Genomic DNA, 25,550 nt, shown 5'->3' with positions numbered 1-25,550 from the left:
ATTAATTACGCCTGAAATGGCGGTGGAAAAACCTTAATGCGCAAATATTGATATAATAACAGTCATATCAAAGTAACTTTGGAGTCACACGATGATGTGGTGTATGGTCCTCCCCACTACGACTCGGCAGTTTATTAAACCCGCACTGTATCTGCCAGCTGTTGGCTAGAGAGAAGGTGCCCAGACCAGAGTAGGTAGGCACATTTGCTTTTTAACGCAACAGTTTGTGTGACAAAACTATCGGTAGAGTTGTAAATGCGATGGAAACGCATGCAACTTTTTGATTTTTATTCGGCACATGAAAACATAAGTGGAGAAAGTACATTGTGTGCACTACGTCGTCACGCACTGATTTTTATCCGCAACAAGTCCATTTGGTGGAAACATACCACTGGTGGGAAAATTTGCATATTTTCTTTATATGGATTCTAGAATATTTGCATAAAAATATACACTGCTCAAAAAAATTAAGGGAACACTAAAATAACACATCCTAGATCTGAATGAATGAAATAATCTTATTAAATACTTTTTTCTTTACATAGTTGAATGTGCTGACAACAAAATCACAAAAATTATCAATGGAAATCAAATTTAGTCATCAAAAGTCAAAATGAGGCTCAGTAGTGTGTGTGGCCTCCACGTGCCTGTATGACCTCCCTACAACGCCTGGGTATGCTCCTGATGAGGTGGCGGATGGTCTCCTGAGGGATCTCCTCCCAGACCTGGACTAAAGCATCCGTCAACTCCTGGACAGTCTGTGGTGCAACGTGGCGTTGGTGGATGGAGCGAGACAGATGTGCTCAATTGGATTCTGGGGAACGGGTGGGCCAGTCCATAGTATCAATGCCTTCCTCTTGCAGGAACTGCTGACACACTCCAGCCACATGAGGTCTAGCATTGTCCTGCATTAGGAGGAACCCAGGGCCAACCGAACCAGCATATGGTCTCACAAGGGGTCTGAGGATCTCATCTCGGTACCTAATGGCAGTCAGGCTACCTCTGGCGAGCACATGGAGGGCTGTGCGGCCCCCCAAAGAAATGCCACCCCACACCATGACTGACCCACCGCCAAAGCGGTCATGCTGGAGGATGTTGCAGGCAGCAGAACGTTCTCCACGGCGTCTCCAGACTCTGTCATGTCTGTCACATGTGCTCAGTGTGAACCTGCTTTCATCTGTGAAGAGCACAGGGCGCCAGTGGCGAATTTGCCAATCTTGGTGTTCTCTGGCAAATGCGAAACGTCCTGCACGGTGTTGGGCTGTAAGCACAACCCCCACCTGTGGACGTCGGGCCCTCATACCACCCTCATGGAGTCTGTTTCTGACCGTTTGAGCAGACACATGCACATTTGTGGCCTGCTGGAGGTCATTTTGCAGGGCTCTGGCAGTGCTCCTCCTGCTCCTCCTTGCACAAAGGCGGAGGTAGCAGTCCTGCTGCTGGGTTGTTGCCCTCCTACGGCCTCCTCCACGTCTCCTGATGTACTGGCCTGTCTCCTGGTAGCGCCTCCATGCTCTGGACACTACGCTGACAGACACAGCAAACCTTCTTGCTACAGCTCGCACTGATGTGCCATCCTGGATGAGCTGCACTACCTGAGCCACTTGTGTGGGTTGTAGACTCCGTCTCATGCTACCACTAGAGTGAAAGCACCGCCAGCATTCAAAAGTGACCAAAACATCAGCCAGGAAGCATAGGAACTGAGAAGTGGTCTGTGGTCACCACCTGCAAAACCAGTCCTTTATTGGGGGGTGTCTTGCAAATTGCCTATAATTTCCACCTGTTGTCTATTCCATTTGCACAACAGCATGTGAAATGTATTGTCAATCAGTGTTGCTTCCTAAGTGGACAGTTTGATTTCACAGAAGTGTGATTGACTTAGAGTTACATTGTGTTGTTTAAGTGTTCCCTTTATTTTTTGGAGCAGTGTATGTCGCCAATTGAATGGAAACCTTACTCATGGTGTATGTACTGTGTGTGTAAATGATGCATGTACTGTAGCCACCCCCACTTCGGCTCTGAAATCACCATCACCCACTAATTAACTTCAGTTAGTACAGTGAAATGCCTTTCTTGCTCTAAACACAACAATGCAGTAGTAATAAAAGGTAGAACAAAAATGTATTAAAAAGAACACAAGAAAATTATACATTTACATTTTAGTCATTTAGCAGACGCTCTTCTACAGAGCGACTTCCAGTAGTCACTGCATACATTTTCATACTTTTGTCAAACTGGTCCCCCGCGGGAAACGAACCCACAACCCTGGCGTTGCAAGTGCCATGCTCTACCAACTGAGCTACACGGGAACGTAAGTAAGCATATGCAGGGTCAGTCAGTTCCACAATGTGCAGGGATCCTGGAGAGATAGAGGTAGATACACTATATACAAAAATATGTGGACACCCCTTCAAATGAGTGGATTTGGCTATTTCAGCCACACCCGTTGCTGACAGGTGTATAAAATCGAGCACACAGCCATGCAATCTCCATAGACAAACATTGGCAGTAGAATGGCCTTACTGAAGAGCTGTGACTTTCATCGTGGCACTGTCATAGGCCATCTCATGCCACCTTTTCAACAAGTCCGTTTGTAAAATTTCTGCCCTGGTCAACTGTAATTGCCGCTATTGTGAAGTGGAAACGTCTAGGAGAAACAACGGCTCAGCCGCAAAGTGGTAGGCCACACAAGCTCACAGAACGGGACTGCCGAGTGCTGAATCGCGTAGCGGGTAAAAATCGTCTGTCCTCGGTTGCAACACTCACTACCGAGTTCCAAATGGGTTTCAAAGGCCGAGCAGCCGCACACAAGCCTAAGATCACCACGCGCAATGCCAAGCGCTGGCTGGAGTGGTGTAAAGCTCGCCGCCATTGGACTCTGGAGCAGTGGAAACGCATTCTCTGGAGGGATCAATCACGCTTCACCATCTGGCAGTCCGACGGATGAATCTGGGTTTGGTGGATGCCAGGAGAACGCTACCTGCACAAATGCATAGTGCCAACTGTAAAGTTTGGTGGAGGAGGAATAAAGGTCTGGGACTGTTTTTCATGGTTTGGGCTAGGCCCCTTAGCTCCAGTGAAGGGAAATCTTAACACTACAGCAAACAATGACATTCTAGAGAAGTCTGTGCATCCAACTTTGTGGCAACAGTTTGGAGAAGGCCCTTTCCTGTTTCAGCATGACAATACAGAAATTGTTTGTCGAGATCGGTGTGGAAGAACTTGACTGGCCTGCAGAGCCCTGACCTCAACCCCATTGGACACCCTTTGGGATGAATTGGAAAGCCGACTGCAAGCCAGGCCTAATCGCCCAACACCAGTGCCCGACCTCAATAACGCTCATGGCTGAATGGAAGCAAGTCCCTGCAGCAATGTTCCAACATTTAGTGGAAAGCCTTCCCTGAAGAATAGAGGCTGTTATAGCAGCAAAGGGGGATTTTGGAATGAGATGTTCATCGAGCAGGTGTCCACATACTTTTGGTCATCTAGTGTATGTGTGTAGGAATCTCAGTGTGCGTGCGTGTGTAGGGCACTCTGAGCGTGCATAGAGACAGTACAAAAATAAAATTACAATAAAAAAGGGTCAACTCAGATAGCCCTGTAGCCATTGTGTTAGCTATTTAGCAGTCTTATGGCTTGTGGATAGAAGCTGTTCAGGAGCCTATTGGCGTCAGACTTGATGCACCGGTAACAGCTTGCTGTGCAGAAACAGAGAGAACAGTCTTGGGTGGCTGGAGTCTTTAACGATTTTCCGGGTCTTCCTTTCACACCGCCTGACATAGAGGTCCTGGATGTCAGGAAGCTTGGCCCCAGTGATGTACTGGGCTGTCTGCACCACCCTCTGTAGCGTCCCTCATGCGATCGAGGGCGATGCTATTGCCATACCAAGCAGTGACGCAGCCAGTCAAGATGCTCTCAATGGTACAGCTGTATAACTTTGAGGATCTGAGGGCCCATGCCAAACCTTTTAACCTCCTGAGGTTGAAGAGGCGTGGTCGCGCCTTCTTCAGGACTGTAGCGAGTGTGGACCACTTAGTGATTTGGACACAAAGGACCTTGAAGCTCTCGACCTGCTCCACTGCAGCCCCGTCAATGTGGACGTGCTCGCCCCCATCCAGTTGCAGAGGGAGGTATTCAGTCCCAGGCTCCTATGCTTAGTGACGAGCTTGGGGACAATGGTGTTGAACACTGAGCTGTAGTCAATGAACAGCATTCTCATATAGATATTCCTCTTATCTAGGTGGGTGAGGGCCGTGTGAAGTGCAATTGAGATTGCGTTGTCCACGAATCTGATGGGGCGGTATGCAAATTGGAGAGGGTCTAGGGTGTCTGGGATGATGGAGTTGATGTGTGCCATAACCAGCCTCTCAAAGCACTTCATGATTACAGATGTGAGTGCTACAGGGCGGTAGTCATTGTGGCTTTGAGTTCTTAGGAACAGGAATGGTGGTGGTCAGGTTAAGACTGGGACAAGGAGAGGTTGAAAATTACCGTGGATATGCCTGGCAGCTGTTCTGCGCATGCTGAGAATGCGCCCTGGAATACCGTTGTGCCCCGCGGCCTTGCGGGTGTTGACCTGATTAAAGACTTTACTCATGTCGGCCCCAGAGAGCGAAATCACCCAGTCCTCTGGGTCAGTGACAGCCCGCACAGCCGGCACAGTGTCGTTATTGTCGAAGCATGCATGAAATGCGTTGAGTTCATCTGGTAGAGAGGCATCATTGGGCAGATCACGGCTGGGTCTTCCTTTCTAATCCGTAATGGACTGTAGCCCCTGCCACATGCGGCGGACGTCGGAGCCTGTGTAATATGATTCCACCTTATTCCTATAATGTCCTTTTGTTCGTTTGATGACTCTGCGGAGGTCGTAGCTGGACTTCTTGTACTTGTTCCTGTCCTCAGCCGTAGCCTCAGGGTTATGTGCGGTAGCCCTGTGTGCGGTAGCCCTTTGCTTTAGCTTAGCACCAATCTCAGTGTTCATCCAGGGCTTTTGATTAGGGAAGCAGCGCTGTGCACTTTGGGGCCAACATCGCAGATGCATTTCCTAATGAAGTCAGTGATGGAGGTGGTTAAGCTCGTCGATGTTGTTGGTGGATTCTCAAAACATATTCCACTCAGCGCTAGCAAAGCAGTCCTGTAGCAACATTTCTGATTCTGGTCAGCTTCACTTTTAAACAGGAGTACAGAGTTATGATCTGATATGCCGAATAGTGGACGAGGGAGGGCCTTGTATGCATGCTTGTGGGTAGAATAACTGTGGTCTAGGGACATTACTGCCCCTAGTCGCGAAGGAGACGTGTTGATGGAAGTTGGGCATCGCGTGTCTTAGTGGAATTAAAATCACCGGCATCCAGAAAAACAGCCTCCAGATATGCATTTTCCTGCTTGTTTATAGCCTTGTACAGTTTGTTAAGTGCCAGCTTGCTGTGTGTGTGTGTAAACTAGTTTGTTAAGTGCCAGCTTAACATAGCCAATGAATATATAACTTTGGATTTCACCCCCACCTCAAAATCAAATGGTTTTGACCGTTTTGAAGTTAAAGGAGTGATCTTCTCCTTTCGCTTTGGCCATGCAGCGCGCCCCGCAAAAGTGACTGGTGTCCTCATTATGAAATTATTACCTTTTCCCTGTATATCTAAAAATGACCATATCAAAATAAAACGTATTGTAGGTCCCGTTCAGCAGGTAGCCTATAGCCAGATGAGTTGTCTCCGGTAGCTTACTTTTATTCCGGTAAAACACAATATTCAACAGTGCATATTACATAGGTTGTCACTCAACTAATAAAGCCTAATATCGCACAAGCAATTTTAGCATTTTTAATGCTGAAGGTGCCTGCAGAATAGATGTGTAAGATCAGGAACATGCCGCCTACCTCGAGTTGGTCAGCACACGAAGCTGTGCACGGTTTGACTAGGCTACTGACTAATGACTTGTAGATCAATGACTGTCAACACAGGTAAATGCTTAGTTCGACACTGAAGGAGAGGAACTGGACGCATCAGTTGTAACAAAATAATAAAAAATATTATTTAAAAAAATTATTTTTTGAAGGTAGAAAGAAAACCTAGATATGAGCAAAACATTTTAGTAAATCAGGCGATTCGTAACGTTTGAATCGATTTTCTGACAGATGCTACATTTGGATCGGTTTGGGGTCCGCGGACTGATCATAACTTAAACATTTGAATCGGGGACCGATGCGTATCGGTGAATCATTAAATCCCTAATGACAAGCATCTCTGAGAATATTAAGTAAAAGGACAATCAAAGGGTATAGTGGGCCTAATATGCAAATATGTTTTTTTTTTTTTTATCCTGTATGAAGGAACCTGTTCAACAAACACAGACAGTTACATGAAAATCTTCCTGTAGAAGGAAATAAATAATTAGCCTAAATACTGATTGGGCAGATGGAGGGACCCCAGGCTAGTTTAAATACAGGTAGAGTAGGTCTTACCTTATGTAGACAACCCTGCTCTGGGTGATCCTCCGCTGCCAACCTATAGGGACTTCAGCCGGGGGCGGCTTCCCCTCAGAACACAGACCTTCATACTTCTTTGTTCTGTTCATTGTCCACTCCTTAAGTCTGCACAACTACACCCTTGCAATGTGAGATATCACAAGTCTGTCAGAGAGCTCAGACTAGTATGCGTCATCCTGGGGTCTCTCAGGAGTGAACTGACCAAGCAAGAGATGTGCTACAACAGCTTCGATGGTGGAACTGCCAATCCCACCGTTGCCTGCTTCTTCTGGGACAGGTTCACTGTGGAACAAGACCGTCGAGGCCCTTTGTCCCCATCCTGTTTAAAATCACCATTTTCATCAATGTTTTTGTGAAGAGGCCATGGTAGTGGTGGGAGGACCTGGCGACATTGGGATGGGTGGCCTGAGGGAACTTGAAGTAGAGCTGCCCAGGCGACCTCTCTCACAGACCAACGTTTCACTTTCAGTTCACAGAAGCTGATATTGGACAAATCTGGATGGATCTGGTCATCAATGGTGATTAAGTGAACTATGGCTGATACTAACTGGCGCTGGCACCTTAAAACTCCTCATCGTTGTGGGTTACGTCAGCATGACATCATCCCAGAGTGAATAATGGATTAAAGCAGCCACTGTCCCATATATTCCAACCTGTAAAACAAGTAAAAAGTAACACGGTCAAATTTACTACAAAAGCTTTTAGGAATATATGTATAGTCTAATAGTAGGAGCTCATTGAGAAGAATATTCCTAAATATTTCCCACACAATACAGGCTTTGCATAACTTTTGCATACCCAACAATAATATGTAATTAATTGTGCACATTTCAAAATATAGTTTTTCCTCTAATAAAACAATGACATCCAATCTCTCTTCAATGTAATTAGGACTAGTTGTAGAGGTAGGGGTCACTGTACTGTAGTGGTAACTAGCTGTACTAGACTATCTATGCTGTGTGAATGGTCACAAAATCACAACACTGCTGTATGGCTTACTGATACTGAGTCGCCACGGCGATAGGCCTGTCTACCTACCTTCCACCCCCTTTTTAACCAAGCCCTTCTTTATGATGAGATCACCAGCGGCAATAGGATGGGGATAAATATAATATATAGTAATAATATAATATGCCATTTAGCAGACGCTTTTATCCAAAGCGACTTGCAGTCATGCGTGCATACATTTTTTTAATCTTTTTTAGTGTATGGGTGGTCCCGGGGTTCGAACCCACTACCTTGGCGTTACAAGCGCCGTGCTCTACCAGCTGAGCTACAGAGGACCACGTGTATTCTTTAGTCGTTTTGCATCTTCCACGGCCATTTCTAGGTGGGTGGATTTGGAGGACAAATAGATTTTTTTTAGCTATATTTTCATTTTTGTTGTTTAATTTTAACACAAGTCTTGCATTCTGTCATCTAAACTGTCAAATCTGTCTCCCATCTCTTACTGAAAGAGAGTAAAGGTGACAATGGGCCGCCCAGGTGCTGAAACACTCGATAGCCCTTTGTGTCTCCTGGACTGTGGGGTGCGCGTCCTCGCCACCAGGCCTGTCAGACCGACAACTTATCCGGAACTCTGGGGTGAAATAAAAACAGCAGCACTTTGATATTGCATTACAGGAGTGTGAATCACGCTCGCTGAGCGTTTTCTGTGACGGATGACTCATCCACACAGCCAAGCGAGCACAGAAAACGCTGGGAATTAAAGCTAGGGCACCTTCCTTCGCCCAGATACCAATACAAAATGGCTTGGTATTAAATTAGAGCGCAGCACACACACACACACACCCACATCGAATTTCTCCATGTATGAGAGCAGCGGTAGTCAGCACTGTGCCACTGTCACAGCCACCCTTGGGATATGTCTGAAAGAGGACAAACGGAACAGCAAAGGCCAATATTCAGATCTGATTGTCAGCCTACCTACATTGTGCCTTCCTTTATTTTCATAGTTGACTGAAAGCCTGCACAATGTCAACATAATCACGAGTATGGACTGTAGAACTAAAATCTAATGTTTGTGTAATTTGAGGCTTTATCGTGTTTCACCCTCCACAGTATGTGTGCCTGAAAGCCAGGCACATTTGTAGAGCATGATAGGCCTACTGCTCCCTCCCACATGATAAATCAGCCACAAAACACATCATGGCTCTCCAGTGTTCTGCCACTGCTCCATAGCTTGGAGGGAAACAAGAGCGGGTTGAAAAATAGGCCAGGCTCTCTTGGATGCAAGGTAGCTGTCGCAAAAGGGGGGGTGGGTGGGTTCAGCATTAGATTCAACAGCTCCAAATACTTTGGCAGCGTAGAGTTCCAGGGACACAGCGTCTCTACTTGTGATAATGTGAACAAACAATCCAACTCCACGCTTGACCCAGTGTATCAGAACGAAATGTAAAATGTAGCCTAAATATCCACACAGCACTCAGCAAAAAAATATTCCCTGGATAATAAAATGGCAAGCAGGTACACTACGCCTTAGGGCTGAGCAATATGGCCAAAATATCATATCACTGTATTTTTGTCATTGACGGTATGACGCCATTTGACGTTTCTGAATAATAACAGTTCTAAATACGCTTGATGAGTTGTGCATGACCCTAGGATGGCAACAAATTAATTCTAAGTGGTTTTAAATTGGCTTTCTCCGTTCTGATTGCTTTATACAGCTCAAAACAAACTTCAAACAAAAATAATAAAGAGGACATTACTGAAAGTGAAGTAGTCTTATTTGTAGAAGAATGCATCAAAATCCTATTTTGTAGCCTCAAACTCTGGTACTCGACCAATGGTTGCCATTTCTATAGTTATTTGTTCAATTCCAGCATTCACGTCCATCACTTTCTTCATTTCCTGCACTAATTTGTTATAATTTAAACACTGTCAAGTTTATTTTGTCTTAGTATGCCTCTATAAAATAAAAAAAAGGAATATCAGAATAATTATTATCCTCTGACCACTTTCGGGTTAATTTGCAGATCTTACTAAGAGGGCAGTCGGACGATTTCCGGGGGTCTCTGCTCCGAAGTTGTTGACTAGTTGTGCTAGCATTTAGCTAGCAGTTCTCAGCTGTTAGCAGTTTCTTACTGGCGATAAAAACTGACAATTTCAAGAATTTGAGTCATTACTGAATCATTTAATTAAACAAATCAAACAAAATGCCATTTGAGAATGTACAGTAAAAATCCACACCGGTGTGTGTATCAATACCGGTATATAGTAAAATGCAATATATTAGGGATGTAACGCTTCAAATGTTTAAGATGCAAGTGCATAGGTCCGAGGAACCCAAACGATCCAAATGTAGCATGCATCGGTCAGAAAATCGATTCAAACTTTACAAAAATGTTTTGCTCATACTACTTTCTTTCCACCTTCCAAAAATACCTCATATTTTGTGACAACTGATGCGTCCTCTCCTTTAGGGTCGAACTAAGCACGCAACTGTGTTGAGTCATTGATCTTCAAGTCATTTTGCATGCCAAACAACCCCAGGGAATATCAGTAGCTTAGTCAAACTGCGCCCAGTATCACGAGGCAGGCGGCACGTTCATGATCTATTCTGCAGGCACCATCAGCATTCAAATGATAGAATGGCTTATGCGTTATTAGGCTTTATTAGTTGAGTGACAACCTATGTAATTTGCTAGGTTGTTGTTATACATGCACTGTTGAAAATTGTGTTTTACAGGAATAAAAGTAAGCTACCGGAGACAACTCTCATCTGGCTATAGGTCTACCTGCTGAACGGGGCTTACAATATATTTTATTTTGATTGTTCTGGTTCGCCATCAGCAACAGTTTTGGTAGTTTTGCTTTAAACAATCCGTTTTATGTGGTCATTTTCAGATATACAGGGTAAAGTTGATAATTTTATAACGAGGACACCAATCACTTTTGCAGGGGCACGCTGCATGGCCGAAGTGAGAGTAGAAGATCACTCCGTAAAAACTTCAGAATGGTCAAAACCATTTGATTTTGAGATTGGGTGAGATCCCAAATTGTGCTCTATATTCATTGGCTATGTCATAGCTAATTTGTAAACGATAAATATTGTTACATTACTAGCTCAAACGCTTAATCTGCAAAAATGACAAGTTAATTAGTGGGTGATGGTGATTTCAGAACCAAAGTGGGGGGACAATAAACATGCCACATTTGCCCCCCCTAATCTGATAGTGGTAGTGGGGTGGTAGATGCCTAGTCTCATTTACGGCTCAGCTCAGGGCTGGGCGATATAGTCTAGATGTATTATTATTTTTATTTATTTTTTAAACATGGGCGATTCACGATATACTGTATATATCTCAATGTTTTAAAACATTTCTCTAAATAAGCTTGGTTGTACAATTAAAGGTGAAATACACTGCATTTCAAACATTCAGCAATAATCTAATGATCTGGATTATTTATTTTTTTAACACATTTAACCATAACCATGCACATTCACTAATAATGACTAATTTCTTGTAGCAGGCATTATGGAAAATTAACACAGGTCTCAAACAATCTCTCAAGCACAAGCCCACATGCTAGTGAGTCGCCAGCTAGTCTTTATTGTTCAAGTTTAGCCAACTTGGATGTACACGGAACAAAAATAAAACGCAACATGCAACAATTTCAAAGATTTACTGAGTTACAGTTCATATAAGGAAATCAGTCAATTTAAATAAATAAATAAGGTCCTAATCTATGGATTTCACATGACTAGAAATACAGATACGCATCGGTTGATCAGATACCTTTAAAAAAAAGTAGGGGCGTGGATCAGAAAACCAGTCAGTATCTGGTGTGACCACCATTTGCCGCATGCAGCACGAGATCTCCTTTGCATAGAGTTGATCAGATTGTTGATTGTGAAATGTTGTCCCAATCCTCTTCAATGGCTGTGTGAAGTTGCTGGATATTGGCGGGAACTGGAACACTGTCGTACACGTCAATCCAGAGCGTCCCAAACATGCTCAATGGGTGAAATGTTTGGTGAGTATGCAAGCCATGGAAGAACTGGGACATTTTCAGCTTCCAGGAATTGTGTACAGATCCTTGCGACATGGGCCTTTGCATTATTATGCTAAAACATGAGGTGATGGAGGCGGATGAATGGGACTCAGGAACGTGTCACGTATCTTTGTGCATTCAAATTGCCATCAATAAAATGCAATTGTGTTCGTTGTCCGTAGCTTATGCCTACCCATCCCATAACCCCACCACCACGGGGCACTCTGTTCACAACGTTGACATCAGCAAACCGCTTGCCCACACAACGCCATACACGCCGTCTGCCATCTGGTCGGTACAGTTGAAACAGGGAATTATCTGTGAAGAGCACACTTCTACAGCGTGCAAGTGGCCACCCAAGGTGAGCATTTGTCCACTGAAGTCAGTTACGACGCCGAACTGCACTCAGTTCAAGACCCTGGTGAGGACGAGCATGCAGATGAGCTTCCCTGAGACATTTAGATAGTTTTTCATCAGCTGTCCATCTCGCAAGTGAAGAAGCCGGATGTGGAGGTCATGAACTGGCGTGGTTACACGTGGTCTGCGGTTGTGAGGCCGGATGGACGTACTGCCAAATTCTCTACGATGACGTTCGAGGCGGCTTATGGTAGAGAAATCAACATTCCATTCTCTGGCAAGAGCTCTAGTGGACATTCCTGCAGTAAGCATGCCAATTGCGCGCTCCCTCAAAACTTGAGACATCTGTGGCATTGTGTTGTGTGACAAAACTGCACATTTTAGAGTGGCCTTTTATTGTGCTCAGCACAAGGTGCACCTGTGTAATGATCATGCTGTTTAATCAGCCATAAAAAACATGATTATTGTGATACAGGCATTTGGAATATCGCACAAAAACTTTTATTCAAATATTTTAGATATATCGCCCAGCCCAAGCTCAGGTGCATAGTACATACACCATTTACACACACACGTCAGCTCAGACAGATCCAGCTCAGAGGCCCAGCTCCAACAGCAGAAGATTTGATTTTAGAACGGAAAATGAATGTGTTTATGCAACAAATCTTAGCGAATCAATTCGTTCTCTAATCAAACTGAATCGCACTGAATCGTTTCAAACTAAAAAAATGCATAGTTCCTGCATCGTATCAGAGACCATGTACAGTGGGGAGAACAAGTATTTGATACACTGCCGATTTTGCAGGTTTTCCTACTTACAAAGCCTGTAGAGGTCTGTAATTTTTATCATAGGTACTCTTCAACTGTGAGAGACAGAATCTAAACCAGTAAGAATTCCGGCTCTCACAGACCTGTTAGTTTTTCTTTAAGAAGCCCTCCTGTTCTCCACTCATTACCTGTATTAACTGCACCTGTTTGAACTCGTTACCTGTATAAAAGACACCTGTCCACACGCTCAATCAAACAGACTCCAACCTTTCCACAATGGCCAAGACCAGAGAGCTGTGTAAGGACATCAGGGATAAAATTGTAGACCTGCACAAGGCTGGGATGGGCTACAGGACAATAGGCAAGCAGCTTGGTGAGAAGGAAACAACTGTTGGCGCAAATATTAGAAAATGGAAGAAGTTCAAGATGATGGTCAATCACCCTCAGTCTGGGGCTCCATGCAAGATCTCACCTCGTGGGGCATCAATGATCATGAGGAAGGTGAGGGATCAGCCCAGAACTACACGGCAGGACCTGGTCAGTGACCTGAAGAGAGCTGGGACCACAGTCTCAAAGAAAACCATTAGTAACACACTACGCCGTCATTGATTAAAATCCTGCAGCGCACGCAAGGTCCCCCTGCTCAAGCCAGCGCATGTCCAGGCCCGTCTGAAGTTTGCCAATGACCATCTGGATGATCCAGAGGAGGAATGGGAGAAGGTCATGTGGTCTGATGAGACAAAAATAGAGCTTTTTGGTCTAAACTCCACTCGCCGTGTTTGGAGGAAGAAGAAGGATGAGTACAACCAAGAACACCATCCCAACCGTGAAGCATGGAGGTGGAAACATCATTCTTTGGGGATGCTTTTCTGCAAAGGGGACAGGACGACTGCACCGTATTGAGGGGAGGATGGATGGGGCCATGTATCGCGAGATCTTGGCCAACAACCTCCTTCCCTCAGTAAAAGCATTGAAGATGGGTCGTGGCTGGGTCTTCCAGCATGACATCGACCCGAAACACACAGCCAGGGCAACTAAGGAGTGGCTCCGTAAGAAGCATCTCAAGGTCCTGGAGTGGCCTAGCCAGTCTCCAGACCTGAACCCAATAGAAAATCTTTGGAGGGAGCTGAAAGTCCGTATTGCCCAGCGACAGCCCCGAAACCTGAAGGATCTGGAGAAGGTCTGTATGGAGGAGTGGGCCAAAATCCCTGCTGCAGTGTGTGCAAACCTGGTCAAGACCTACAGGAAACGTATGATCTCTGTAATTGCAAACAAAGGTTTCTGTACCAAATATTAAGTTCTGCTTTCCTGATGTATCAAATACTTATGTCATGCAATAAAATGCAAATTAATTACTTAAAAAATCATACAATGTGATTTTCTGGATTTTTGTTTTAGATTCCGTCTCTCACAGTTGAAGTGTACCTATGATAAAAAAATTACAGACCTCTACATGCTTTGTAAGTAGGAAAACCTGCAAAATCGGCAGTGTATCAAATACTTGTTCTCCCCACTGTGTGTGTGTGTGTGTAACATATATATATATATATATATATATATATATATATATATATATATATATATATATATATATATATATATATACACACACATACATACACACACACACACACACACACACACACACACACACACATTTACATATACACAGGTGCAGCTCAATAAATTAGAATATTGTGGAAAAGTTAAGTAATTTCAATAATTCAATTGACAAAGTGAAACTCATATCGTGGATTAATTACACAAAAAGTGAAATGCTTTGTAAGTAGGAAAACCTGCAAAATCGGCAGTGTATCAAATACTTGTTCTCCCCACTGTATCTACATACACCATACATACAAAAGTATGTGGACACCCCTTCAAATGAGTGGATTCGGCTATTTCAGCCACACCTGTTGCTGACAGATTTATCAAATCAAGCACACAGCCATGCAATCTCCATAGACAAACATTGGCATTAGAATGGCCTCACTGAAAAGCTGTGACTTTCAACTTGGCACCGTCATAGGATGGCACCTTTCCAACAAGTCAGTTTGTCAAATTTCTGCCCTGCTAGAGCTGCCCCGGTCATCTGTAAGTGCTGTTATTGTGAAGTGGAAACATCTAGGAGCAACAATATCTCAGCCGCGAAGTGGTAGGCCACACAAGCTCACAGAACGGGACGGCGAGTGCTGAAGCACATTTTTTTTTGTCTGTCCTCAGTTGCAACACTCGCTACCGAGTTCCAAACTGCCTCTGTAAGCAACATCAGCACAATAACTGTTCATCGTGAGCTTTATGAAATGGGTTTCCATGTCCGAGCAGCTGCACACAAGCCTAAGATCACCATGCACAATGCCAAGCGTCGGCTGGAGTGGTGTAAAGCTCACCGCCATTGGACTCTGGAGCAGTGGAAAAGCGTTCTCTGGAGTGATGCATCACGTTTCACCATCAGTCCGATGGACGAATCTGGGTTTGGCGGATGCCAGGAGAATGTTACCTGCCCGAATGCATGGTGCCAACTGTAAAGTTTGGTGGAGGAGGAATAATGGTCTGGGGCTGTTTTTCATGGTTCGGGCTAGGCCCTTTAGTGCCAGTGAAGGGAAATCTTAACGCTACAGCATACAATTACATTCTAGACGATTATGTGCTTCCAACTTAGTGGCAACTTTCCTATTTCAGCATGACATACAGAAATGGTTTGTCAAGATCAGTGTGTAAGAACTTGACTGGCCTGCACAGAGTTCTGACCTCAACCCCATCGAACACCTGATGAATTGGAACACCTACTGCGAGCCAGGCCTAATCGCCCAACATCAGTGCCCGACCTCACTAATGCTCATGGCTGAATGGAAGCAAGTCCCCGCAGCAATGTTCCAACATCTAGTGGAAAGCCTTCACAGAAGAGTGGAGGCTGTTATAGCAGCAAAGGGGGGGACCAACTCTATATTACTGCCCATGACTTTGGAATGAGATGTTCGACAAGCAGGTGTCCACATACTTTTGGTCATGTAGTGTATGTATTGTTCCTGTATCGTATCGGAGACCATGTATCTACACTGAACCAAAATATAAACGCAACATGTGAAGTGCTGGTCCCATGTTTAATGAGCAGAAATAAAATACCCCAGAAATGTTCAATACGCACAAAAAGCTTATTTCTCTACAATTTTGTGCACACATTTGTTTACATCCCTGTTCGTGAGCATTTGATCCTTTGTCAAGATAATCCATCCACCTGACAGGTGTAGCATATCAAGAATCTGATTAAACAGCATGATCATTACACAGGTGCACCTTGTGCTGGGGACAATAAAATGCAACTCTAAAATGTGCAGTTGTCACAACACAATGCCACAGATGTCTGAAGTTGAGGGAGCATGCAATTGGCATGCGGACTGCAGGAATGTCCACCAAAGCTTTTGCCAGAGAATTTAATGTTCATTTCTCTACCATAAGCCACATCGTTTTAGAGAATTTGGCAGTTCATCCAACCCACGTGTAATTTTGGCCATATACCACAAACCCCTGACATACCATATTGCTATTATGAACTGGTTACCAACTTAATTAGAGCAGCAAAAATATATGTTTTGTCATACCTGTGGTATACGGTCTGATATACCACGGCTGTCAGACAATCAGCATTCAAGGCTCGAACCACCCAGTTTAGGCGGTCGAGCACAACTCTTTATCATGCGAATATCAACTCGGAGTATAGAAGAACATAGAGTGAGCACCTCTCCCTCCTTGCGTCTCAGCCATGAAGGACTCTCCCATAAACAGAATATGTAATTTTATTGATTTTGCTGTGCTGTTCAATCATTGGAAAGGAGTCCCCCTGTTCCATAAATCCCATATTTATGGATGTGAAGTAATAAGCGGTCCAGCGGGATGTATTATTGTGCTATGAGACCTCAAACTGACTCCCATATACTGGACTTTTAGTAATTAGACCAAGCCTATACCTTCACTATTTCAGTATTTCATTCATGCGCAGTAGTTTATAAAAAATGGCCAGACCAGCTTGCATGGCTACCAAAACGCTACGTCACGCCCACGGACGTTAGTTTCTTCTCCGCAATGAGTCTGGATCTGAGTACCTCCTCGACTATTTCTAGAACGCTAACCTAACCTAACACAGCAGGCGTAGAAAGAGGAGTTTCCACTTCGGTAGCTTTTTCTGGTGACTCCGCATAGGCTACTAGAACGCAAACACATTCTAAGCGTTCTGATTGTTCCAAGAAACCGATGGGTTAGGGCAGAGTCAAAAGGGTTGGGCCAAAGCAGCGTTTTGAAAATTCATAATTGGCTTTGATACTCTGATTGGTTAGAGACGATCCAATCGCTGATGACCTTGTTTTGTACAACATCCCCCATTTTGAGGTCACCACAAACAACTTAAACGTTGGCAGTCTCAGACTAAAGTATGTAGCTAACATAGCGCAGCGGAATAATTTGGTTTGAGTCGTCAGGCAACAGACTAGCTCTCTAAAACCCTTCTTCACAGTATGAGGGTTTCAGCGGTTACTATCGCCCACATTTTGATCTGTGTGAACTACAATTCCGATGCTGTGTTTTAACGTTTAGAAACGTCAATAATCATCGCTTTCAAAAAGGTTTTCGAAACATATGCCCCTTATCTTTCATATCAGCGAGAAAGTATCTTTCAAATGAAAAATATACACTTACTGTAGCAGTTTTGCACAGATCCACAAGCTGAGTGTGCCTCCAGTTGACAAACTACACTTCCTCCCCAGTTACTCTTACATGCTGACCACACCGCCCACGTTGCATGTGCGAGCATTGCAAAATAAATGTATTACTGCTGGAGCGTGTCAACAAGCTTCTGCATAATCAGGCGCTAAAATAGAACTTGCTTCTATTTTAGATGCTTGATGCACTGCAAGTCCCACCTCTCCCATCTCCTCATTGGTTTTTAGGAGCATTTACCCGCGTGGGTGATTGAAGGATGAAGCAGGGCCACAAACCAGTCCATTTGGTGGTGGTAATGCGCCTTAATGTTGGTTGCCAACTGCCATATAAAATCCACAAGGAGAAAAGCGAACTAGGTTTCCCCTTTTTATCTGTGGATTAATTGTCGTAGTAGAGCGCACACGATTTTGTATGACTCAACATGGGGTCCAAATTCTATAAAGATCCAGCTAATCCAGTTGGTTTTGGTATTTAACCTGCATGTCATGAACGTTTTTGGTAGGGATAGACAAAATCAACATGGGCATGTTGGCACACACAGACGTATGCCCAGAACCGGTTTGGTCAGCATGTTACACACAGGTGTTCAGAGCAGGCTAGATAGCCAATTAGCACAGGTGGCCGCCTATGTCTTCCCTTTTATAAATGTATAAATCCCTTTGATATATTTTAAATTATAAAAGGTGTAGTAATTTTATTTATTTATTTATTTCACCTTTATTTAACCAGGTAAGCCAGTTGAGAACAAGTTCTCATTTACAACTGCGACCTGGCCAAGATAAAGCAAAGCAGTGCGATAAAAACAACAACACAGAGTTACATATGGGGTAAAACAAAACAAAGTCAAAAATACAACAGAAAAAAATATATATACAGTGTGTGCAAATGTAGCCTTATGTTTCTTTTTTATTATTATTTCTGGCTGATATCAAAGATATGTTCCTTATGTTTCCGAAAACGTACCGGCGCAAGCGATGCTTGTTAATGTTTAGACTAGCGTCGGGCTCTTAACAAAACTCCCCCGGTCAGCAGATACTATTGTCAATAGGCGCTAAAGCAGTTAGCGTTCATGAACGGGGTAGCAACAGACCAGACACTAATGTATAACATTACTTTCAACTGAAATGAAAAGGAAAACCACAAACATCCACCAGATGTTGGGAAACAAAAAATTGATCTCTTTTGATGCAACATGGTCATTTTTTGTCCTTTCCCCTATCTACGACACAACAACACAAGCTGCCATCATGTCAAATCTCTGGAAGACTGAAACAGGTTTCCCTCAAGAATTTCCCCGTATTTAGCGCCATCCAACATTCCTTCAATTCTGACCAGTTTCCCAGTCCCTGCCGATGAAAAACACGGATGGTATTCTCGTGTGGTGATGAGAGGTGTTGGGTTTGCGCCAGACATAGCGTTTTCCTTGATTGCCAAAAAGCTCAATTTTCGTCTCTTCTGACCAGAGAACCTTCTTCCACATGTGGTCCTCTGTAGCTCAATTGGTAGAGCATGGCGCTTGTAACGCCGGGGTAGTGGGTTCGATCCCCGGGACCACCCATACGTAAAAATGTATGCACACATGACTGTAAGTCGCTTTGGATAAAAGCATCTGCTAAATGGCATATTATCATCATCATCACCCCCCTTGAAAATAAGGTTTTGACAGTGCAGCAATACTCTATTCTGTCTCTCACAAATTAATCTCTGCTGAGATTTCATTCTCTGTCCTATGGGATGTTTGCTGGTGGCCTATGCAGAGGGACTGTTTAACATTGCAAACAGACCAGATGCTGAACAGGCATCTAAACCCATACGAACATCTGCAAAACCATAATTCTGGTCTGCTAAATGGCATATTATTATTATATTATTACAGTACAAAAAAAGTGTTACAGATTGCGATCACTATCCACGATATATGAAGGAACCAATTAGGCCAGGTACAATGTTACTGTGCCATAGCCGCACTCCTCTGAAACCACAGTACAATACAGCATTAGTAGTTACATATTGATTACATTATGTCGTGTGTGCGTGTGGTAGGCAGCACGCGCACTATTTTGAAAACCATGCACGTTGTCGGGTGCTGATTTGACTGGCAAAAACAACCTACGTAGATAACTAACTGTTACGGTAACTAACTTTCTTGCTAACTAATTAGCTAACTAGTAAGTATAATGTCAATTGCAGCTGATAATTGGCCTCTAGGGATAGCATGCTATCTAGCTAGCTACCTAGCCTTACTTAAGCTTCCTACTGGTGGCTAGCTACGCTTACGAACCTGCTGCTATTGACGATGTCATAACAAACACAGTACGAGCAATTTCACAGCCAAGCGACACGCTTGGTGCAGATAGCTACAGCAGTAGTCCTGTATGATAAAATAACGGTTTTTTGTTGTTGTTTAACATATTTTGTTGTGTTACTAGTCGCTAGCTAGCCATTTAGCTAGCCAGCTAGAGTTGCCTAGTAATGTTTTCTTAAATGTGTTAACTAATATAGCACTCTTACCTTTATAGCTTCCCATTTCAGAAGACAAAAACACGACACGGAGAATTTTGTTCAATACCAACATGAACCGAAGCGCTTCTTTGCAGAAATGTCAGTCGAGCCAGGGCCAAAATTGAGACAGAGACCAAGCAGAGGTCTGTTGCTGAGAGGCTGGAGTCAGAAATAAGGTTTAGCATATCCCAAATACCATGCCCTCCATTTCAACAGTTCACATTTTGCTTTTCAGGATTATGTGTAGAGAAATGTAAAATAAAAATAAAAAACGAGGTTCAGGTTAGCTATTCCTTTGAAAATCTAAATTAAAGCGCTCCCACGTACAAGTGCCACTGCTAGATTTCTCTCCAGTTTGTTGGGAATAGAGAGATGAATAGCGCATGCGCCACAGCTGGAGCCTGGAAAATCTGTCCCAGCATGCAACAGAATGTAAAAAGATCGCAAGGTTTAGAAAAAGGAGACATGTTGAAGCGTTCTAGTATCTTCAAAATTATTATGGTGCATGCGTGCCATAATGCAGGCATATTCTGATTATTTAATACATTGTGATTATTTTATGTGCTTATCGTATACTACTGCTGGACAGTTCATAATACATCCATTGAATATATTTCATTTGAAGGATTTCCCCCACAACTTTCACTATCACAATGTATAGCGTTATTATAGCTTCTATAGGTAGTGTAAATAATGTGTATACATTTAGATTTGAGTCATTTAGCAGATGCTCTTATGCAGAGCGATTTACAGTTAATAATGCATTCATTTTAAAGGTCGACGTTGGGCACGAAAAACGGTCCAACTCCGCCCCTTTTTCAATTTTCGAACATAAATGGGGTGTGCCTTTCTTTGGTGATTTGTCGATGTGTCATTCTGGTCATGCGTGCCGCGACCTACGTAGCTTGTTCGTTGACTAAACTAGCCACTTCAGCTAGCCAGTGATGGTGCTTTCAAGACAAATGGGAACTAGAAAAAAAAAAACGAGGTTAAATCATGATGTCAGTGATCTTCAGGTTGGAAAGTCGGAACTCTAGAAAGATGCCGAGTTCCCGACTTGGAATTCCGAGTTGGATGACCTTTCATAACGATGCTTCCCAGTCTGAGCTATTTTATCCCGAGTTCCGAGTTGTCTTGAACGCACTGAAGTCGAAGATTTCCGAGTTCCGAGTTGTTTTGAACGCGGCATAACACTTCCAGTATGTGTTGACATCATTTCCAAGTATTTGTGTTTGGACGGAAGCTGTAGAAATAGGTAAGAAATAGCACTTCTGTAGCCAAATGTCTTATTAATTCATTTTTGTTTTTAAGCATTAAATGACCTGGTATGATGGTGCATTGATCAGTTAGTTATACAGTTTTGGTCCAAAGTCAACCTTTAAGATAGTTAGGTGAGACAACCACATATCATAGTTGTAGTAAGTACATTTTTCCTCAATAAAGAAGTTAGTGCTAGTAGGCAAAGAAAAGTGTACAAGTTTTTTATTTATTTATTATACATACATCTTAAGTGTATGCATTATCATACATCTTAAGTGTATCAGGCCCAGCATGTGGGCCTTGATGCAGCATCTGGATCATGCCTCCATCCCAAGGTGTGAGAAAGGGAATCTGAGATGCAATGGGCTTTGCTACCACCTAGTGACCAGATGGAGCTCTCCAGCTCCCTGTGGTGCTGAAATCTACAGTACCATACAACATTCATACTGTACTTCAGCACTGCATCAGAAATTCTGCTAGCCGGATAGATGAAGGACTGCATGAATCGGTCCAATTCTCAAAATCCAAATCCTGAATCGGCAGCACTGTTGTGACATTCATTCAAAACCATACACACATTCATGGGTTTGCACAGGTGGTGGATAATATTATGCCATTTAGCAGACGCTTTTATCCAAAGCGACTTACAGTCATGTGTGCATACATTTTTACGTATGGGTGGTCCCGGGGATCGAACCCACTACCCTGGCATTACAAGCGCCATGCTCTACCAGCTGAGCTACAGAGGACCATATTGGATATACATTGGATGAATGTTGTTGCATCTTTTTCATTTCTCCCAGGATAGTGCGCCTGTGTTTTTATGCTCGGAACTGACTCCAACCCTGCAGTAGAGAGATCACAAACAGACCATACACGTTGTTCAGAGCAGTCACTATACTTTATTTTAGGGGGAGAAATAGTATACAATTTCTTCTGTACAATATTTAACTATCACTTCCAACCAAGCCCTGAAACTGTTTTGTTAAATACTTGCAAAACAAAGGAAAAGATGGTATGTTTATTTTGATAGCAGGATGGCCATTTATGACTATGGTGAAAATATCGGCAGGTAACACAAACCTCAGTTACAGTGACACCAATTCTATTGTGATGACGAAAATAATGTGTCACCATAGAAAATCTTAAATGAAAAAGAAAAACTCCATAACTTGTCAAATCTCAGGTCATATTCCCACAGCATTGTTAACTACACAAGTCTATGGTTGCACCATACAATCTGCCTTCAACACTGATAAATGTTGTGGGAAAGTTGAGTGACAGCTAGGATGTCTGTCTGATTAGTCTGAGGTAATGAATGAGCCAATCCAGGGAGTCTTTGCTAGCCTACAGACATATAATAACAATACTTTTTCGTTTGAAAGAGAAGTGAGCATTGTCTGGGCCTTGACATAAATTAATAAAACCATTTTTCTTACAATACAATTACATATCAAATGAACATTAAAATCTCTTTTGGAATATTATTAACATGATAAAGGATTGTTTTCTTTTTCGCCTTGAGACCATAAAAACAACCTCATGCTAAAATCACTATCTAAAACAACATTCATATGTACATACTGTGCATTTTCCATCCAGTCATCTGCTAATGTCATAGAGGGGTTTGGCTTTTGTTAAGGTGTATACTAGAATGTAGGCGAGATGTAATGTGTACCTCCTTAAGAACATGATGGTGTCATAGAAGTAGCTTGTTTAACATGAAAGAAAGCCTAGAAACCTTCTGAGGCCAGAGGGGGAGCATCTGTTTAGGGAGATAGAGCATTTGCACAGCAGCAGTGTTCCTAAAAAAGATATTGTGGAACAAAGTATGGATGCAAACAGATTGGATTTGACTTTCCTCTTTAGCGTCAGTGCTAAAGATAATACAGATACTAAGTGTATAATATCAAAATGGCAGCAGTTGCAAATCTGCCTCCCCTGTTTTTGAAGATTGCTCTTCTGTTGGCTCCCCATCTCTACACTCCTGAATCAGAGTGGCTCCGGTTAGAGAGGAATAGCAAGAGTAGCATAGATGTCAGTCAGTCAGAGAATAAGAAACCCTCTGAGCTACAGGCTATTAGTCCTACAGATGCTGTGACCGCTTTAAATCCATAACTTACATGTCGTTGCACCATCGAGTTGGCATACAGTTCTTGCCAGAGAGGATGTACCGGTTTTAAGTCTGAGAATAAACAAAAACAGCTGATTTCATTGATTTAAAAACAAACGCTACATAGAGGGTTAAAGAAAGTTGGTGCCATGGGCAAGAAGCCACTGTCAGTTCCAACTTAGATTGCATACAGTTAACACGGTAAAAGCATGGTGTTATTATATCCCTGAACATCTCTCTATGTGGTAGGATATAACTAAATCTGTCTGACGGAGAGAAGCACAGAATTGAGTCACCAGTGTTTTAGGATTACTAAGAACATAGAACATATTCCGGTTAGAATCTGAAAGCTGCAATTGGCAATTTGAATCTGTTATGTGTTGTCTAAAGTAGCACATAGCCAAAATGGTGGACATGCTGTTAGTGATGGGGAATACAAGATTGAGGGGGAACAGGTATAGATTTTTTTCATGATGGCTACATTAGCAATGTAGAATACCTGACATGATCTGAATAACCCGTCTAAATGGACATCTACCTGAAAACCACAGAAGCTGTAAAGACCTCAGGTATGCACCCCTCGACTAAGTTCTCCAAAATAATGACACGAGAATGAGTCAGAGCCTAAAAGCAGAGAGAAGGGGGTCTTAGAGTAATGTATGCTTCCTGAGACTTATTGAAATATGGTGAAAATAGCAGACTACAAACAGAAAACACCACAAACAGGGCAGGGAGAAAGAGCAATACAGTTACAGTGGATTGTAGACATTTCAGTTTAAAATCAAAAGGGGGTTTCAAACAACCGACACCAGTATCACACTTTTACATAGAGGCTCAAAAACAAAACAAAACAACAAAAAAAGGCATGCGTTTTAAATATTCTGTGGACACCGCAAACCTAAAAGGGAAGTGCTTTTTAAATATTTTTCCTCAAATATATTCATATTTTCAGGGATGTTCAAAAGGTCAAAACATTTTGGTAAAAACAACAACGCTCACAGTCATATTTGAATAGCAAGGGCAACATAGAAAAGACACAAAATACACAGAGAAATAAAGAAGGCAGGAACACTGGTTTGTGAATGGCCATTTTTGTTGGCATACTCCATTATTTGAAAAAGCTTAAATACCAAACATGTCATCTGAATGTAAATGTCCTGTAGTGGTTTTAGTGTTACAAAGGAAAACATCATTATTTGTAGGATGTAAAACTGAGGTATACCTTGTTTAGAGACTCAAGAGGTTGATGGTTATTTGTATAGAAATGCTGTGAGGCAGGTCCGGATAAATAACCTTGATTACGCTGTTCTCTCTCTCTCTCTCTGTCTGTCTCTGTTTCTTTCTGTACAGCAGTGATACACAGACATTCAGAAGCTGTTTCTTATTGGCATTACAATAGTCATTCAGAGGAACACAAACAGCAAATGTGTTTAAAAACAAAGTTGCCCTTTTTTTTTTATACTGAAATGAAATTAACTGTGTGTCGCGATTCTTCTTCTCTCCTGTTCCTCCTTTTCTTAGAAAAACAACTGAAGTCAGTCCAGGAAGTACATTTTCCTTTATTCTACCAAAAAATGGTAATGTCAGCCAAAAGGTCAACTTTAAAATGACTTTTTGTTTATTGTCAAGGTGCTGAACAAAAATATTTGTTCAGTGAGGGGTCTAGATGATTGACTGTCTCCCCCTCTTCCCCCCCATCATGCCCTGCCATTTTAAAGGACCCATACATGAGCAAGTCTTTAGGTACACATGTAGCTAAACGCAATAGGAACCAGTTTTGAACTGGATCATTCTCCATGAACCCAGGTCCACTAAATGATTTTGGCGCCACCTTGTGTATAATCCCAGAGTTAGTGACAAACGTTGGAACGAGTCCTGACCCTCTGCTCAGGGAGGCGAGTCTCTTTGGGGTCTGTTCTCCTGTTCTGTGTTAACTCATACGCCTAGTCATAGGCTGGATTCTTTGGGAGGGTAGTCTACATTGGTCACCATGGTGACGACTGTGATGATCTCCTCGGGCGCGGTGACGTTGTTGAGTCGCTGCATCTGCACCATGCGCTCCTCCACACACCCCGCCGACAGGCGCGCCTCCGCCTCGTGGTCCCAGCACTCCTCGATGGTCTCACACAGCATGGTCAAACCCTGGAACACACACACACACACACACACACACGGTTACCCTCTGCGACACAAGGGCACAATGACACACAGCGAGCAAGGCCCGTGGGGTGTCATGGTACACAGAGAGAGACCAGACACCATTAAGTTAACTAATCTACTGTTACAGATCCACAAGAGAGGAAATAGCCTGGGCGAGGCTGGAAACAGATCCGGTAGGAGAGACTGAGAAAC

General features: G+C 43.1%; 2 protein-coding genes across 2 annotated transcripts in view; both read right to left on the bottom strand.

Annotated features, from left to right (window-relative positions):
• Positions 1-20,174, bottom strand: part of LOC121554959 (methyl-CpG-binding domain protein 5) — a 38,493-nt gene extending 18,319 nt beyond the window's left edge. Inside the window, 2 exon segments of the mRNA XM_041868676.2 lie at positions 6,461-7,137; positions 19,835-20,174. Coding sequence (XP_041724610.2) covers positions 6,461-6,573 — 113 coding nt within the window. The 5' untranslated portion in view covers positions 6,574-7,137; positions 19,835-20,174.
• Positions 20,175-21,967: 1,793 nt separating this feature from the next.
• LOC121555172 (activin receptor type-2A-like) overlaps positions 21,968-25,550 on the bottom strand; it is a 48,892-nt gene continuing 45,309 nt past the window's right edge. Inside the window, exon 11 of the mRNA XM_041868998.2 lies at positions 21,968-25,340. Within this exon, the coding sequence (XP_041724932.2) occupies positions 25,146-25,340 (195 nt within the window). The 3' untranslated portion in view covers positions 21,968-25,145. The remainder of the gene's footprint in view (positions 25,341-25,550) is intronic.

Source organism: Coregonus clupeaformis, chromosome 40 (genome assembly GCF_020615455.1).
Source record: "Coregonus clupeaformis isolate EN_2021a chromosome 40, ASM2061545v1, whole genome shotgun sequence".
NCBI classification, from domain to species: domain Eukaryota; kingdom Metazoa; phylum Chordata; class Actinopteri; order Salmoniformes; family Salmonidae; genus Coregonus; species Coregonus clupeaformis.
Note: the sequence above shows the minus strand (reverse complement) of the source record. Positions and strands in the feature narration are given on the sequence as shown.